This window comes from Lutjanus erythropterus, chromosome 1, assembly GCF_056507025.1.
Source record: "Lutjanus erythropterus isolate fLutEry1 chromosome 1, fLutEry1.hap2, whole genome shotgun sequence".
Classification (NCBI taxonomy): domain Eukaryota; kingdom Metazoa; phylum Chordata; class Actinopteri; order Lutjaniformes; family Lutjanidae; genus Lutjanus; species Lutjanus erythropterus.
Genome location: NC_139317.1, coordinates 29,506,701 through 29,522,215, shown reverse-complemented (window position 1 = coordinate 29,522,215; position 15,515 = coordinate 29,506,701). Strand labels below are relative to the sequence as shown.

Genomic DNA, 15,515 nt, shown 5'->3' with positions numbered 1-15,515 from the left:
CGAGCCGAGGCCAGAGAACCTGTGTAATTGATTGAGTTTGCCTGATTGTGGTGCCGTCTTTATTTACGAGGGTCCTAATTTATGACAGGAGGAGGGAGGGAGGGAGGGAGGAGCTTTGGGAGATGACGGGCGGGCAACAGAGCCATTAATCACTGGGCCCTCAGAGCACCCACTTCCTGATTACCAGCCAGCCAATCGAATTAACTGTTAGCCTCCTTGGTAACAGAGCTTGTATTGGAAAGACCTTTTAATGGTGACCGCTACACGTCCCCTGAGGATTTGTCAGTCGGGGATTGGGATACATGGATGAGGTGGTGGTCATGTGTGTTTGTGTGTGGATGTAAACATCTGGCTGTGCGCGTCAGAGAGAAGCAAAGGAACAGTAGCAGTGTTTGGATGTTCATATGAAGTTATTCATCATGTTTCTCTGTGTTTGCCTGTCAGTCTACCAGTCTATCCGTCTATCCTCTTACCTCCCCACCTGTCTGTCTTTCTTTCTGTCTACCTGGCTTTATTTTTATTTAGCTGTTAATCTGTCTGTGTACCTATCTGGCTCTCATCCTCTCTGCCTGTGTTTGAGGCGTACACAAGGACGATAAGTCAGTTCAGTTTAGCACACCACAGTGCAGAGAGAGAAATCATATTAGGCTAATTACACTGGGTCATAAGCTCCTATTGACAGCTTTATGCTTGGTTTTAATTACTGCCCACTTTCACACAACTTAGCCCCTTCACCCCAAGTAGATGCACCCGCCAAGTAGCTCCATTGGCCTATCAGAGTGCTCGAATTAAGTCCGCAGTCTAACCGTCCAATAAAATGGCTCTAATACTGTCTGGTAGTTTCCTGAAGTCGTTTGTTGCCATGGCGGCTCCTCTGCTGCCATGGCAGCTAACAGCGTATATTTTTATTTTGTGTCTAATAAGCCAAATCACGGCCCAATAGGAGAAGAGAGGACAAGAGAGGAGAGAAAGCAGTAAAAAGTCGAGGGATGATATAAGGCCGAGGAGATGAGTTCTACCTTTTAGCACTGGATCAAGGGCAAGGTGATCTGGACTGACTTTAGTTTTGAACTTTTTCTCTCTGGTCTGTCTATGTGGCTTCTTAATCAAGCCCAACGTCTTGCGTCACATTGAAGCTTTAAAGTGTGTTGCTACCAGGGGAAGAACATGCTTGTTGCTGGGTAGAAGTATTTCATTGCTGCAGTTATAAATTTGTATGATGTCAGAAGCTAATTTAATTGAGTCTATTTAAAGCAACAAGTCAAGCCACTGTTCCTGTGTAGAAACTTTATATGAAGTAGTAAACTTTTTCTTTCACCTGATGCCCTGTTTCTTTAGGCTGTTTAACTAGACATTTTGTATTCTTTCTGAATGATCTGTTCCATTAATATTGAATTGCAAATGTGATTATAATGATAGAAAACGTTTATTGATCACAGTGTTTCAATAAAAGCAACAAAACACTGTTCACTCAGCTCATATCATACTAATAGTGTTTACATTACTTCATTTATTATAAGCAGGAACAATTCTAATTAATTGACATTATTGTGATGTAAATGTGCCAGATTTAAATTTTAAATTTTATTTTATGTGTGTGTGAAGTTAAAAATAAAGTGTAGTACAGCCACTATTTGATACATACTGAAATTGATATGCATCATTTTCATGACAAACAAATGTTATCATCTCCCAAAGCTGTAAACTGCACACTTTTCTTTGAACGTTTCCTTATCAGGCTGACAGTGTGCTCTTTACCTAGTGTGCCCCCTTTTTGGCTTTACTTTCTTTCTTCTTCCTTCCGTTCCCCTTTCTTCATCCACTACATGATACATCAACACAGACAGAGGATTAAACCTAAACTTATTCTTGACATTCACATATATTACTGTCATTGCACTCTTGTGATAAGTCATTTGTATTTTTCTGAAATATTTCCTCTTCAATTTGTCATTTCATCTCTTTCATTCAGTAATGACCTCTACTTCATTAGTTTCATGAACATTAGTTACAAGATTTAGTTGTGACCACAGTTTTCAGTAATATTACATTTTGATTTAGTATCTTAGCTTGTTGATCTCAAATCCTCCTACTTAGCGGCGCCTTTTCAGCTCTCCTACACCTGTATGCACCTATGAGACAGGCTTAGTCACTGATCATGTACTTAGTTTCTGCCTTAGGCCATAGTTACTGTAGTAGAGTGGCACAATAACAGTGCATCAGGTTGATCCGGGATCAACTTTAGCCTCAGCTTTAGCAACAGACTGCATTGGCAAGTGACATGCGTGCCAGCAGGTGTAGCAGGTAGAACAGCTTGTAACATGTATTTGCAACACCCCTTAGCCAACACAGTCTACACCAGCGCAGACCCTTGCAGTGTTTTGCTCAAGGGCTGCTGTCAGTCTGAATGCACTGTTAGTGAATCAGTTGGTAATTTTACACAGATTTAAGATGGAAACACAAATAAGACAAATAAAGTGAAGCAAAAATCTGTCAGTCTCATTAGTGGGAAAAAAAGAAGGGAACAAGATGAATGCATTATTATCAGGAAAAGTTCCGTATCAGCCAGTGGAGTCGAGGTGGGCCACAATAATAGCCAATCACATCAGCACCTCTCATCCCTTTAAAAGCAGCAGACAGTTTCATGGGCCAGTGGACGAGTCCAGGTCGGTCTCTCTGAGAGGAAACTGTAGGTGCAGAGTCACAAGTCACAGATATTAATATAAAAATAAACATTCAAGGGCAGATGTGTCTGTCCCTTTTTGAGTTTAATACATGTAAACTTTTGTGTTTGTGTGTAATGATTTTGTAAAGTCTCTGTAAAGACTCCATTCTGGATACAGTTGCCTGCATACAATGATGCAACTGCTACAAATACTGAAAAAACAATATATTATGGCTACATTATTATTAGAGTAAATATCCCTGAAATAATACTGTTGACATGACTGAAAATAGTGAGAGAAAATTGTTTCCACAATTTTAATTAATTTAAAATATCTAGCCGTCTTACACAACATTTCCGAAAGGTTCATTTGCAAAAACAGATATTTTATTTATTTTCCTAAATCATGTTAATTTGTGTGTGTAATCCAGGAAATATCAATCAAACTGGTGTTGGTCTTGATTGATTGATTGATTGATACTTTTATTGTCAGAGCAAATCTGAAATCTGTCTTATGTCACAATAACTCCATTTGCAACATTATAAACGGCAAACATCAGGCCAAAAATCGAAAAACATGCATCCAACATGACATTATAATGACAAAACTTAAGACAGGAGACTACCTGCTGTATTCAGACTATTTGATTCTGTAAACTTTCAACTCTATGTGCAATAGCTCATCAGATTGATGCACAAATTAAGGCTGCAATTATTTGGTCTATAAAATTGTGAAAAACGTTCGTTTGAGTCTCTCAAGCCCTCTTGGATACCAACACAATTTATGAGTAGTTCATGTACAGTTAGTCTGCTGTTATCCAAACCAAAGTTTTTCACTACTGCCTGTATATTTCATTAGTTTGAAGAAAATTTCAGTTTGAAAAATAAATTACACTTCACAATTATGTTGTTAATCCTGTTTGACTGCATTTGAAAATTATATTATAACTGTAAATATATATTGGCCATCTGTGATCATGTGAAGGTTTGTGAAGTTCCTGTCCAGAGGAACATCCTCACTTATTCTGTCCTCTGTGTCCGTAACAGAAACTTCCTCCTGACCCCCTCCTCCTGTTGCTTTTATTGATCACCTTGTGGTTCTCACTGTTCTTGGCTTTAGCGCAGACTTTTAATTCCTCTGCTCACGCTGTTAAAATGACAGACTTTCCTTCATTGATCTCATAAAGCAGAACTTCAGACTCCCGACTCATAAAGGTCCTATTTTTTCTCTTTGATGCCATTTTCATGAATAAACATTTTCTGTCATATGTGGCATGAGAATTGTAATTATGCTAATTGAAAAGTCTCATGTTTGTACACTCAGATTCGCACAGATGGATCGTTTACACAGTTATCTGAAGTTACGAGGGTTTGCTGAATCTGATGTGTCATGTTCATACGAACTCTCCGTATGAACAAAGTAAGAGACAGTTAAGTTAAGAATTAAAAAAATGCTCTTGCATGAGGCCCATTCTATTTTCTGTCATAAAGGAGTAAAGAAACCAGAAAATATTCACATTTTAGATTCTTGAATCAGAGATTCTTGCTGGGGGTTTTTTTCTTCAAAAAATACTCAAACTGATTCAGGGATTATCAAAGTGGTTGCAGATTTATTTAATTGACTTTAATTGACTAACTAATTGATCAATGGTTGTAGCTCAAAGCCAATGCACACAAAGTTGTATATGTATTTAATTAATATCTTTGGTAACACCTGTGTTTGCCCTACTATCATATCAACATGGCTGTTGTGAAAAGGTCTCTTTCAATATAACCTGCAGATGTGCAGACGTAAACCTCTCACTATCTGAGCAGATTCATTTGGAACCATGAAATGATAAACCAGCAGAGCTCTAAAATTTCTCCTGCTTCCTTTCCTTGTGCCTCGTCCACCCTTCCTCCTGTCCTCCTCCTTCCCATTCCCAGTCTCTCCATCTTCCATTCTTCTTTCCCCCTCTCCCATCTCAGTCCATCTGCGCTGTCACTTAGATCAATCAGTCTGATTGATCACGGCCTAATTGACTATTATTGAGGTTAATTCAACTCTTAACACGCTTGCATGCACACGCACACATGCACAAAACCTTGCTATCTGAGCTACAAACAACACACAGACACACACTTTCAACAGTAAAGCTCAGACCCATCCATCTGCCTTCTGCACTACTTCTGACAGGCTACAGATGACTTACACATGCAAATCTCCACCCTGCCTGACCCTGTGCTGTGTACACCCTCTAATTATACCCAACACTAGCACACAAATAAGATTACTCTGTGCCCGTGTGTGTGTGTGTGTGTGTGTGTGTGTGTGTGTGTGTGTGTGTGTGTGTGTGTGTGAGAATAACTCCTTGATGAAGGTGAAAAGTAATTGTCATGCAGATATGTTAGTGTTGGGTTGCATGTTGAAAAGGTTTTGCTCTCACTGCTGATGCTAGTTTTGATGGATGATCCAATGAATCGACTTATATCCTTTTTGGTGGTCTGGTGGATACTGGCTAATTAAGAGAAGCTTTCATCATTAAGAGTTAATAAAATGCGTCTGAAATCCTAATGACTGGAGAAAAAAAAAGTTCATGTCTGGCTCTCACTTTGTGTCACGTGTTCTCTCTTCGTTATTCACCGTCAGTTATGTGTTTGAATGAAATTCCATGATATTGGTGACTGACATGTGGTTTTGACTGACAGGTGTGGGCAGTGAATTCAGCTGGTCGTTCTGCCGGTGCGTGGGCCAGTGGGAGAACAGGACCTGCACCACCTGAGGGTGTAGGTCCGCCTATTTTCCTGCGTGTTTCAGCGACCTCAGCAGTAGTGGACATCCGTCCTCCAGCCCAACCGAACGGGATTGTTAGCCTTTACAGAGTGCTGTCACGGAACCACAACAACCACACTCTGGTGAATACTGCTTTTAATCATTCACTTAACTTTTATGCGAGTTAGATTAAATTTCTGTACTGCCTTTGTTTCCAACTATAACTTCCTGTTTCAGTGATCACTCACTCTTATTCCCTCCTCTCCCTCACATTTCCTCCTCTTCCTCACTGTCCCACCCACTGTATGGTTCTGAATACTATGGTCACCCAAAACTTAAACTCACCTCCACTCTGTAGCTCTCAGAGGGTACATCACACCAGCAGACACTCCATGGTTTACGTCCTTACACCAAGTACTGGGTTGGAGTAGAGGCCTGCACCTGCTATAAGGTAATAATACTAATATATTCTAGTATATAGCAGTACTACTTTGTAATAGTTATTACATTTGGTTTTCTTTGAAATATTTGTTGTAAAGAAAAGGATAAGGATAGGTATCATTTAGTTGATACTGATACTGTTTATACCAATACTTTTCACTACTCTTATTGATAATACTCACAATTGTTTGGTGCAAAAAATAAAAATATAACATGAAAAGCTGTGAAAGGATTCAAGTTATTTTAGTATTACTTTTTTTGCAGAAGTAACAAGTTAAATTGTGTCCTGAGATGTTGCAATTAGCTACATTTTCATCAAATTTGTTTTGGTTTGTCAGCTGTTTATGTAAGGTAGGGATAAAATATCAGATAGATTGATATTATTTGTGCAGGAGCTTATCAATATTTTGGCATTCACCAGCTAGTAACCAGTACTAGTTAAATTCTAATGGTCAGAATGGTGTGTTAGCATTTTCTCAGTGTCTGAAACTGTTAGTATTTAAGTATTTTTCAACAAAAGAAAATTTCCTTCCATTTAGTCATATTTACCATAATTTAACAGCCTGCCTAAATAGCTGTGATATTTTTATTGTAAAATACTTAAGCAGAGGTAAATGTTCCACTGAGTGTTACTTTTTACTGCCAGGGTACTGTAGTTGTACACGTAATCTTTGAAGTGTCTGTTTTGAACATTTGGCAGTGCTGTAGTCAGGGTCCACTGAGTGAGCTCCACACTCTGGCTGCTCCCCCAGCTCACCAGCCTCCTCCTCGCCCCATCACCCTGACCTCCCGCTCTGCTCAGTTCGAATGGGATGAGCCTTTGGCACCTAATGGAGTCATTGAGAGGTGAGTCGAAAACATATATGTCTCTCTGTTTTATTAATGAATGAGACAGACTGCATGAACAGATACAGAAACCATAGTCTCAATCTCACTTAGTTACTCTCGTTCTCTCTGTTTCCAGCTGTGAGCTACATCTCAGATCACCTTGCCCACAGCCCCCCCAGCCTGTACCCCTCCCTTGTGTTGAAGGACCAGTTGAAATCTCCTTCTTTGGCAAAAGGCGGAGCTATAATGTGACAGGTCACTCTATGTTTATGTCAAGATATTTTCAAAATGTATAGTAACACTGAGATGAGTAAAAAATTCTATTTAATGCACGAGTACCGAAGCAATTTACAGCAACGCAGCACTGAAATATCACTGAGAAAAAGAGCACATACAATAAGTAGTAGTAGTAGTAGTAGTAGTAGTAGTAGTAGTAGTAGTAGTTCCCAGTAGTGAGTGACCCATTAATAATACAAACCCAGGAGATCTAAAGACCTAAGCAAGCACTAAGAGTAGGAGGCAGGTGATAGCTTTGTAAATAAGAATAATTGACCTGCACAGAGAGAGACAGGTGGTACAAGTACTCAAGTAGAAGTACAGATTTGAGTAAAAAAAAAAAAAAAGACTGAAATGTACTCAAATGTACTCTAGGACTTTTCTACTGGCTGTATCTGTGAAAAGCTAACTGAACCTGACTTTTTCTCTGCAGTCAAGCTTCTCTGTCTGTTTTGCCTTGTTAGGTCTGTTGCATCATTTTCATCTTGTTACGTCTGTCGTGCGTGATATGCACTGATCAATACAACAGTGAATCGTCTTTTCTATGTGCTATTGTCCTATTCATTTAGGTTGTATTCAGTCTTGTTGTTGGGAAGGCAGCACACCATGATGCACAATAAAGATAATCAATAATTCCACTAAAATGCATTAAAACTAATGCAATGAGTCTGTTCTGAAAACACAAGGAGTGGAAAGTACATATACTGATGTTAAAGTGTATAGAGTAAAAGTAAAAAAAAAAAGTCAGAAAAATAAATACTCAAATTTCAAATTGCTCAATCTGCAAATTTACTCTCAAAAATACAAATACCTGAAACTCTATTTAATAACAGTAACAAAGTATTTGTACTTTATTACCTGGAGAGAGACACCAAAAAAAGGATAACACCATATTCTAAAGACCTGGAGAGGTACTGGAATAGTGTGCTGTCTGTCTGTGTTTTGTGTGAATAAACAACTGAATCAATTTGTGCAGGTCTCCAGCCGTACTCCACCTATCAGCTGAGAGCTGCCTGCTTCAACAACATGGGCAGCACTGCCTCCAACTGGACTACTGTCACCACACTCAGTGAAGGTAACAAATGTGTTCAGTCCCTCAACTCTCCCACCCTAACCAGTCATAAAAAACATAAAAACACACACCCCTCCTTCTGTCTCTCCCTGCAGCCCCCCAGTACGTGTCTCCATTCTCAGTGGACAGTAACCTGACCGTCATCTGGCTGGACTGGTCGGGGTCCTTTTCCCTCAACGGCTACCTGAAGGAGTACAGTGTGACTGAGAGCCAGCTGAGGGTCTATACTGGTTTCTACAGCTATCTCCATATTCCACGCACCTCACAGAAAAGTGAGAGCACACGCACGCCAAACACTCACACACATATCCACATACACCTCTGTACGCAGTGTTAACGTAGATAAATGCACACTTTTTTGGAGGAATGTCTACTTCTACAGACAATACAGCAGCTGCAGTTAGAGAAATACAGTGCTTCAAACTAAATTTAGCATGTTCTTGGGCTGCTGTTAAATTTGGGAATGCAAAAATAAATCAATGAATAAAAAACATACTTAATCTAATTTCGGTTAACAGAATTTTTTAATACATACCAGTCCTTTAGCATCAGCACAGTTACCGTTAAAGGATAAAATAGTGATTAAATTAATTGGCTTTGGCTGACTGGAGCATGGGCCATATAACAATAATGGGCAATAAGCTACTGATACCATGAACCTATATCATATTTAAGTGTCCTTTAAAGTTGAGTCTACAAATTTCTTATTTGATTGGCTGTCAGGCTGGACCTTTGATTGAGGGGAAGTGCTGATGTGATGAGAGTGTTTCACAGAATTGGGAGTTTCCCTGACAGAGTGAGCTGTAAAAAGTGACCGTAAAGAGCAGTTTTCCCTCAAATTAGAAGCAGCTCCTATGTATGTACGCATGTGTATTTGTACAATCTGATTTCATGTTATGTATATAAAGAGCCTTACAGAGGCCTACAAGTCTGATTCAGAGTTAATCTTTCATAACAGTCTCACTTCATTCAACCTCAAATTCTTTCTTTTGCTCTGCTCTTCTTAGCTCTGTCATTTCAGGTGACTTGTACCACAAACAGCGGCAGTGCCAGTACTCCCACCATCAGATATAGCCCTGCTGCTGGCATAGGTAACACACACGCACGCACGCACGCACGCATGCACACACACACACACACACACACACACACACACACACACACACACACACACACACATACACACACACACACTGCTAGAATAAATCCTTATCCATTATATTCTTCAGTGACTCGGGAATCTGTGTTTGTATCTGTCCCTCACGTCCCCTTCCGCATTTCAATACAATGAAACTTGACATGATGTTAAAAATAAATATAACTAATACACAAAAGATGCATGGAATGAATCATATACTGTAGTTCAACCATTAACTCATTTCTTTTTCTCTCTGCAGGTCCGTCTGAGCCTGAAGACAGTGGTAAAGAAGGCGTCAGCATGTCAGCAGCGCCAGTTTACTCTGAGCTGTGGTTCATCTTGTTGTTGGCCCTGCTAGGTCTGTTTTTGCTCGCCCTACTGCTGGGCCTTGTGCTGCAAAGGTAATATGAATAGAAAATATAATTTCTTCTCTTCAAGCACTCTATACTTTTTAATACATAAAACTATCTTTACAAAACACAAGACACTGTGTGAAAACACAGACAATTCCATCTTAATAAAAACAACAACAGAAGGATGTGAATGATTTTTTTCCCTTCTTAGAGCCCTGAGGAAGAATCCATCAGCCAGAGAGCGCCCTCCGCTGGTCATGCTTCAGAAGACCAGGAAGGCCGGTGGAGAGACGTACATGGTGAGAGGAACAGAGAAACAAGGACTCAGTGGAAACAGAGAGAAAAGATGGTTTAAATGAGGGAGGACAGAGAGAAACAGAGAGAGGTAGTCAGGTTTACAAAGACAGAGCAGTAAAATAGTTAGGCAGCAGTGGTTAAAACAGAGGACTGTTTCATAAGTATTTTGTTTGATTTCTTGAAATCAACACGTGATTGAACCAAAACTGTTTTTTTCTGCAGATTGTGAACATTTTAGAAAATCCTGTCTTCCCCAGAGTAGCTGTGTGTTAATCTTTGTTCCACCAGAGGGAGCTGAAACAACAACTGATACTGGAAAGATGCTCTTACAATAGATAATATTTTCTTCTGCTTTTACCAGAGAGAAACTGGTTCACTTTTAATAATGAGGATGGTGAAACCTAACCCCTTAAACTTTTGGATATAGTTGCATAACGTTTTTTCTTGCTTTGATTTGTTTGATGTTTATCAACATCTGACATTCGGTCTGTCTTTCATCTACATGTAGTTGCAGGTTGTGTCTTAAGCATTAAATCCATTAAATCTCATGCACATAAAAACACTTTAGAAATAGGAACATTTCATCTGATCGATTTAAAGGTGCAGTAAACAAGTTGAATCTCATTCACAGGTCATCAAATATTGACATTTTGGGAATGAGACTTAACAATCATCTATCTCACTGACCTGGCCAGAGTCTGTTATCATGGGATAGATTTTCAAAAGTCTGAAAGCAGAACCAAGAGGAGGTTCAGAAGTCTAGTTTTCTCTCTGACCACATGAATTACATTATGCTTGATGGTTATTATGGAACTTTTGCCCAATAACACCAGAAATAAAGTGCCTACTCCAGCTAGAGACGTCATCCTTTTTCTCTCAAGTAACTGATTACTACCAACTACCAATAACACTACTACTCAAACATGATATATTTATTTAGTTTGTAACTTTCTCTTATTTCATTTTGTTTTACTACCTTTCTATTTATTTTTCTTGCACATATTTTTATTGATTTTCCCTCTTTTCACTCCTTTTCATTCTCTAACAATCTTTCTTCCTCTATTTGTTTTGTTTCGTCTCCTTCCTATACAATTTTCTCTGTCTGTCCGTCTGTCTCTCAGAGGTCCTGTCCTGAGCTGTGCTCTAAACATCACTCCAGCTCTGTGCTCCTCCCTGAACGTCCCACAGTAAGAATATTTTCTATTTCTACTGTCAAACCCCCTAAATGTTTATTTTATTGTCCCCCTGCAGTTTGACACTGTAGCAGACTGTGTTGAGATCAGCAACGTTATACTTAAAAGCTACACTGTGTACACTGAGGTACGCGATTGTGAATCTGTGTGGGTTCCTTTCTTCGCATGTTTGTTTTGATTGTGTGTGCATGCTTTGTGTGTCTCTGTGGGTGTAATACAATGAATTATTATCTTAAAGTGCTTAGTTTGTTGGGGTTTGTCAAGGTAAGACATATACAGTCTCTGTTTGTCCTTTAATACAGTATTGACTTTGTATATGAAATAAAATCATCTTTTGTATCCACATTTTATAATAAGCCATTAAGTCAGAGTTCTTACGTCTGATTAAAAACTGTGTCATACTTTGTCTTAATCTTAAACTTTATTTTTGGCTCAAGCAGAATTGGTTGTCTGTTGTTTTTTGTTGATTCTTGAACATATGTTAAAAACATGTTTCTTGAGATTTTACTCTCAGCTGCCAAATCTTGCTAATAGTGCCTCCTGTTGATTGTTGATATTATGACAATAAGAGCTAAGATACATCTCAGTTCAAACAATAATTCAAATATAATATTTCTAAGTTGTATAAATACTTCTCTGATTCTGTTCCCTGTTCAGAGGCAACAGAATCAAGAATTGGTTTACCTCCATGTTATCTAGATTAAGCTGAGATGTGTAACAATAATAAAACACAAAGACAGCATTTGACCTTTAAAACAACAAATTTATAGGATAAAAAATATGTAATTTATTTTATTTCATATTTGTTTGAAGTTATCAAACCTAATCTTTGGCAGAATGGCAGTTAAACTGAACATACCAATATGTTTGCATGTTTTATCCCATAGAACCACAGGTCACAGGGTATATATACCTTACATTTCTATTTCAGGGTACTACAGGATGTCCTCACTGCTACTGGTATCCATTAATTTCATTAACATATGAAAATCATTTTTAGGTCACCAGTAGTGTAAACCATAACAGTTAACATCATATGTTTTTTCTTCAGTCATTTTCAGATTGTTGTGTTAGTGCAGTGCAGATTTAAAAGTTCAGTATGAATTAGAAAATGGCTGGCAGTGATATCAAGTACATCTAATTTGTAATAAATGGGTTCAAATATGTGAAGGTCTTTTAAGTCACCATCTGACTAAAAAATTATCTATTTTTCAGGGTCTGACAGACACAAAAATAGTCGGCAGCAGCTCACGGTTCAGCCCCATGTCTGTCCTGCGGGTTCCCAGCCAAACAGACCTCAGTCAGGCCTACTCCCAGCATTCCCTGCACCGCAGCGTTAGTCAGCTGATTGACAGGAAGTCACTGATGATGGAGGAAGGAAGCTGGGACAACCCGCTAGGACAAGATTCTGGACTGGTGAGGACGGGAATATGTTTATGTTAAATCAGTAGATTAAAATGACATTTAAAGTGCATTACAGGACTGACAGAGCACCACATGTTGGTGCAGGTCAAGAGGTCAAGAGGACATTTAGGAGCGACTGAGAAATAATTAATGGGAAACTTGAGTTAAGTGAAAGATCCTGCTTTGGAAGAGGCAAGCTTATTTTACCTGATCTGTACAGATTTTTGGAAATTCAGTGGAGTTATGACTCAAAAACATGGCCCTGCTGTCTCTTCTGTGAAAATATAGAAAATATAGGACGATATAGACTGCTGATCAGAGCACAGACAGAATAATGTGAGTTTCCTATATTATAATCTTCATAAGAAGCAGATTTAGCATTATCTCAGAGTGACCATGCATCAGACACTAACTAATCATTGCTATCATGTTCTGGTAACTTGGGGTGGGAGTAAACAACAATACAGCATGGTAGTGAAATATTTTGCACTGCGATATCAATCTCAGTTTTTTATGATTTAAATGATTAATATTTAAAATGTGAAATGTGAAACTTTTATCCCTACTGGCAACTCGGTAGAAGAGGTGACCTTTCAAAGAGTCACAGGCACCTTTGCTCTGTTACTGTGCTTAAAGTAACTGTTGTTACTGCGTTTTAAACAGCTCATTGTGATCTCATGTGTTCTCTTTCAGTATGTGGAGGAAGACGAGCTTGTGGACGCCATCAAGGCCTTAAGTTCTGTGAAAAAGGAGCACACCATGTTCACCGACACTCATCTTTAAGACACGATCCCCACATCTAATCAGCTGTCACAGTCACAGTTCAGACCGAACTGACAGACGGCAGTCATACCTGGTGGTTGGTCTCACGGGAACGGTCGGTATGGAAAGTTATTTAGACCATTTGCAGTGCTTGAAGTATGATGTAGGGAGTCTTGTAATCACTTTTCAAAATGCCTGTGACAGTGTTAATAATGTTTTAATGATGTTCAGAGTGGTAAAAGAAAGCTAGCCAGCTGGTAAGCCTTGACATAAACATTATTATGCCCTTAATAGTTTCGGGAATAATAATGGTCATTTTACTGCAGAATGAACCTTAAAAGACATTAAAACAGGTGTCGCGCTGCATGTATGACTTCCTGTTGGGACTTAATTTGAGGAGAGGCAGGGACCAAACATCCATGAATACAGTTCAGATATGGACCCAGTCAGCTGTGATTGTGGAGGTTGTGACTTAAAACAGCTGCAGTAAATTGGCTCCATAGCTTGAATGTGTCCATGTCTGGATTGTAATTACTGTATACTGTTTTAAACCTCCCTCAGATTAAGAACTAGAGCAGTTCTTTTAAAAAAAAACCTTCAGCAGACTGCCTGAATATTCTGGGTATATTATGATTCACTGTCTCAGCTTGCCAATGATTGTAGTTGTTTCTTGATATTCAGAATCAAAGCAGTCTGTAAGTCAATTCAAGTCAAAGGTTACAGTCGTCTCCTCTGCTTCAGCAAATAATTGTGCCTAGTAAGCTTATTAATATCAGCAGCAATAGTGCTTGATTTGTAATAAGACACATGGCCTTGAATAATTTTAGTTTTACGACAAGAAATGCCAACTGTTTGTTTTTTTTTAAATGTGTTAAATGTGGCTGGGAATCACAGATGTGCCGTCTGATTGTTGTGATGTAACTTGAAAACCCAATCAGATTTTTTTTTTTTTTTACTGTATCACTTATGAATAAATTATAAATGATAAATTTAGATGGAACTGGACATAATGAAATCATGCTTTGTTCAACTGTTGCTGAATGTTTAGTTTAGATGTCCAGAATTAACAGGCGTCTCTGTAATGTCCTGTAATGTTTTGGTGTCGTAGCAGGAGTGAAACCTGGTCTATATTTGGATTCCACAGATTGGGCTTTTAATTTTTAGAAGCTAAACACATTAGAAAACAGTATTTATCAGAACAAGATGTTGAATTTGTGTGTAATGTTGAAGGTTTTTGTGTACAAAATTGAAGTCTACTGTATTGTTTTAAAATCTTTACTTTTTTTACACTGGCAGTATTATTTATGGTTGTTGTATAAAAAGTCTTATTTATAGATGATTCATTGATCAATGTTTGTGTTTTTTTCTGGGAGATTATAAAAAAGGGCCACTGGACAAGAAAAAAATATTTTCTTCTTGTGTTCTTACTTTCTCTTAACTTGAAACACATTTAAAATATTGACTCATCCATTATAAATTCTGTTATTGGCTGCAGACATTCTTGTCTATGTCCAGATGTGTATAAAGTGTATAAAGTACTATATCTTCAGATTATACCAAACACATAAAAAGGCCTGTCCAGAAGCAGTTATTAGTTTGTGACTGTGGCAAAGGGTGACAGCAGTAAAATTCCCCACCACTTTGAAAACCTCTGTCCTATGTTGAGATTTTTAAGATAACATTTCATAACAAGGATAATTTGATCTCGCATATTCTGGAATTGTATGTTTGAGATTCATGCAACATTTATTTTCCACTTTTTCACAATACAAAAAACGGGTAACATTATTTTGATAGTCTGTTCAACTAAATTATTGAGAATATGTCAGTGGGTTCCTGAATTGTCTCACATACTCTATAGATAATATGTTAAATATCTACAGACAAAGCAATACAGTTGAATTATTGAATCATGACGAATAAATACTGTTGAAATTTTAGAAATACTCAGTAAACTCTTTGTGGGCAAACTATTCAAATAAGGTGTTACACATAAATGAGGACAGTGTTCCTGTGAGAAACAAATAAAAGACAGCTCGCAGCAGTTTATTATTGTTTTACTCCATTGTGAACAGAGGAGACGTCAGTGTTTAAAAGCAGCAGCTCGAAATTAAAGACACACAAACGTACCAATTCCATGTTCAATGTAATATCAATGCATGAGGACACAAAAGCGTTACAATAACAGACAAGTCCACTAGTGATACATGATTATTTGTTCCATGATGAGGTTTATATTGTGCTTCAGTTTAAATCTTCATTTAAACTTGTAGAAATAACAATTCTGAAGGCAGAATAGTTTAAAATTAAATGTTGATGTATTGAATGATTTGT

At 38.2% G+C, this 15,515-nt stretch overlaps 1 protein-coding gene across 1 annotated transcript in view; it reads left to right on the top strand.

Annotated features, from left to right (window-relative positions):
* The window catches only part of ush2a (Usher syndrome 2A (autosomal recessive, mild)), a 247,658-nt gene extending 233,818 nt beyond the window's left edge, over positions 1–13,840 (top strand). Inside the window, exons 82-93 of the mRNA XM_084719301.1 lie at positions 5,354–5,560; positions 5,776–5,868; positions 6,559–6,704; positions 6,823–6,941; positions 7,939–8,037; positions 8,130–8,306; positions 9,042–9,119; positions 9,432–9,573; positions 9,737–9,824; positions 10,944–11,009; positions 12,231–12,431; positions 13,113–13,840. Of these exons, the coding sequence (XP_084575427.1) occupies positions 5,354–5,560; positions 5,776–5,868; positions 6,559–6,704; positions 6,823–6,941; positions 7,939–8,037; positions 8,130–8,306; positions 9,042–9,119; positions 9,432–9,573; positions 9,737–9,824; positions 10,944–11,009; positions 12,231–12,431; positions 13,113–13,202 (1,506 nt within the window). The 3' untranslated portion in view covers positions 13,203–13,840. The remainder of the gene's footprint in view (positions 1–5,353; positions 5,561–5,775; positions 5,869–6,558; positions 6,705–6,822; positions 6,942–7,938; positions 8,038–8,129; positions 8,307–9,041; positions 9,120–9,431; positions 9,574–9,736; positions 9,825–10,943; positions 11,010–12,230; positions 12,432–13,112) is intronic.
* The last annotated feature ends 1,675 nt before the right edge of the window (positions 13,841–15,515 follow it).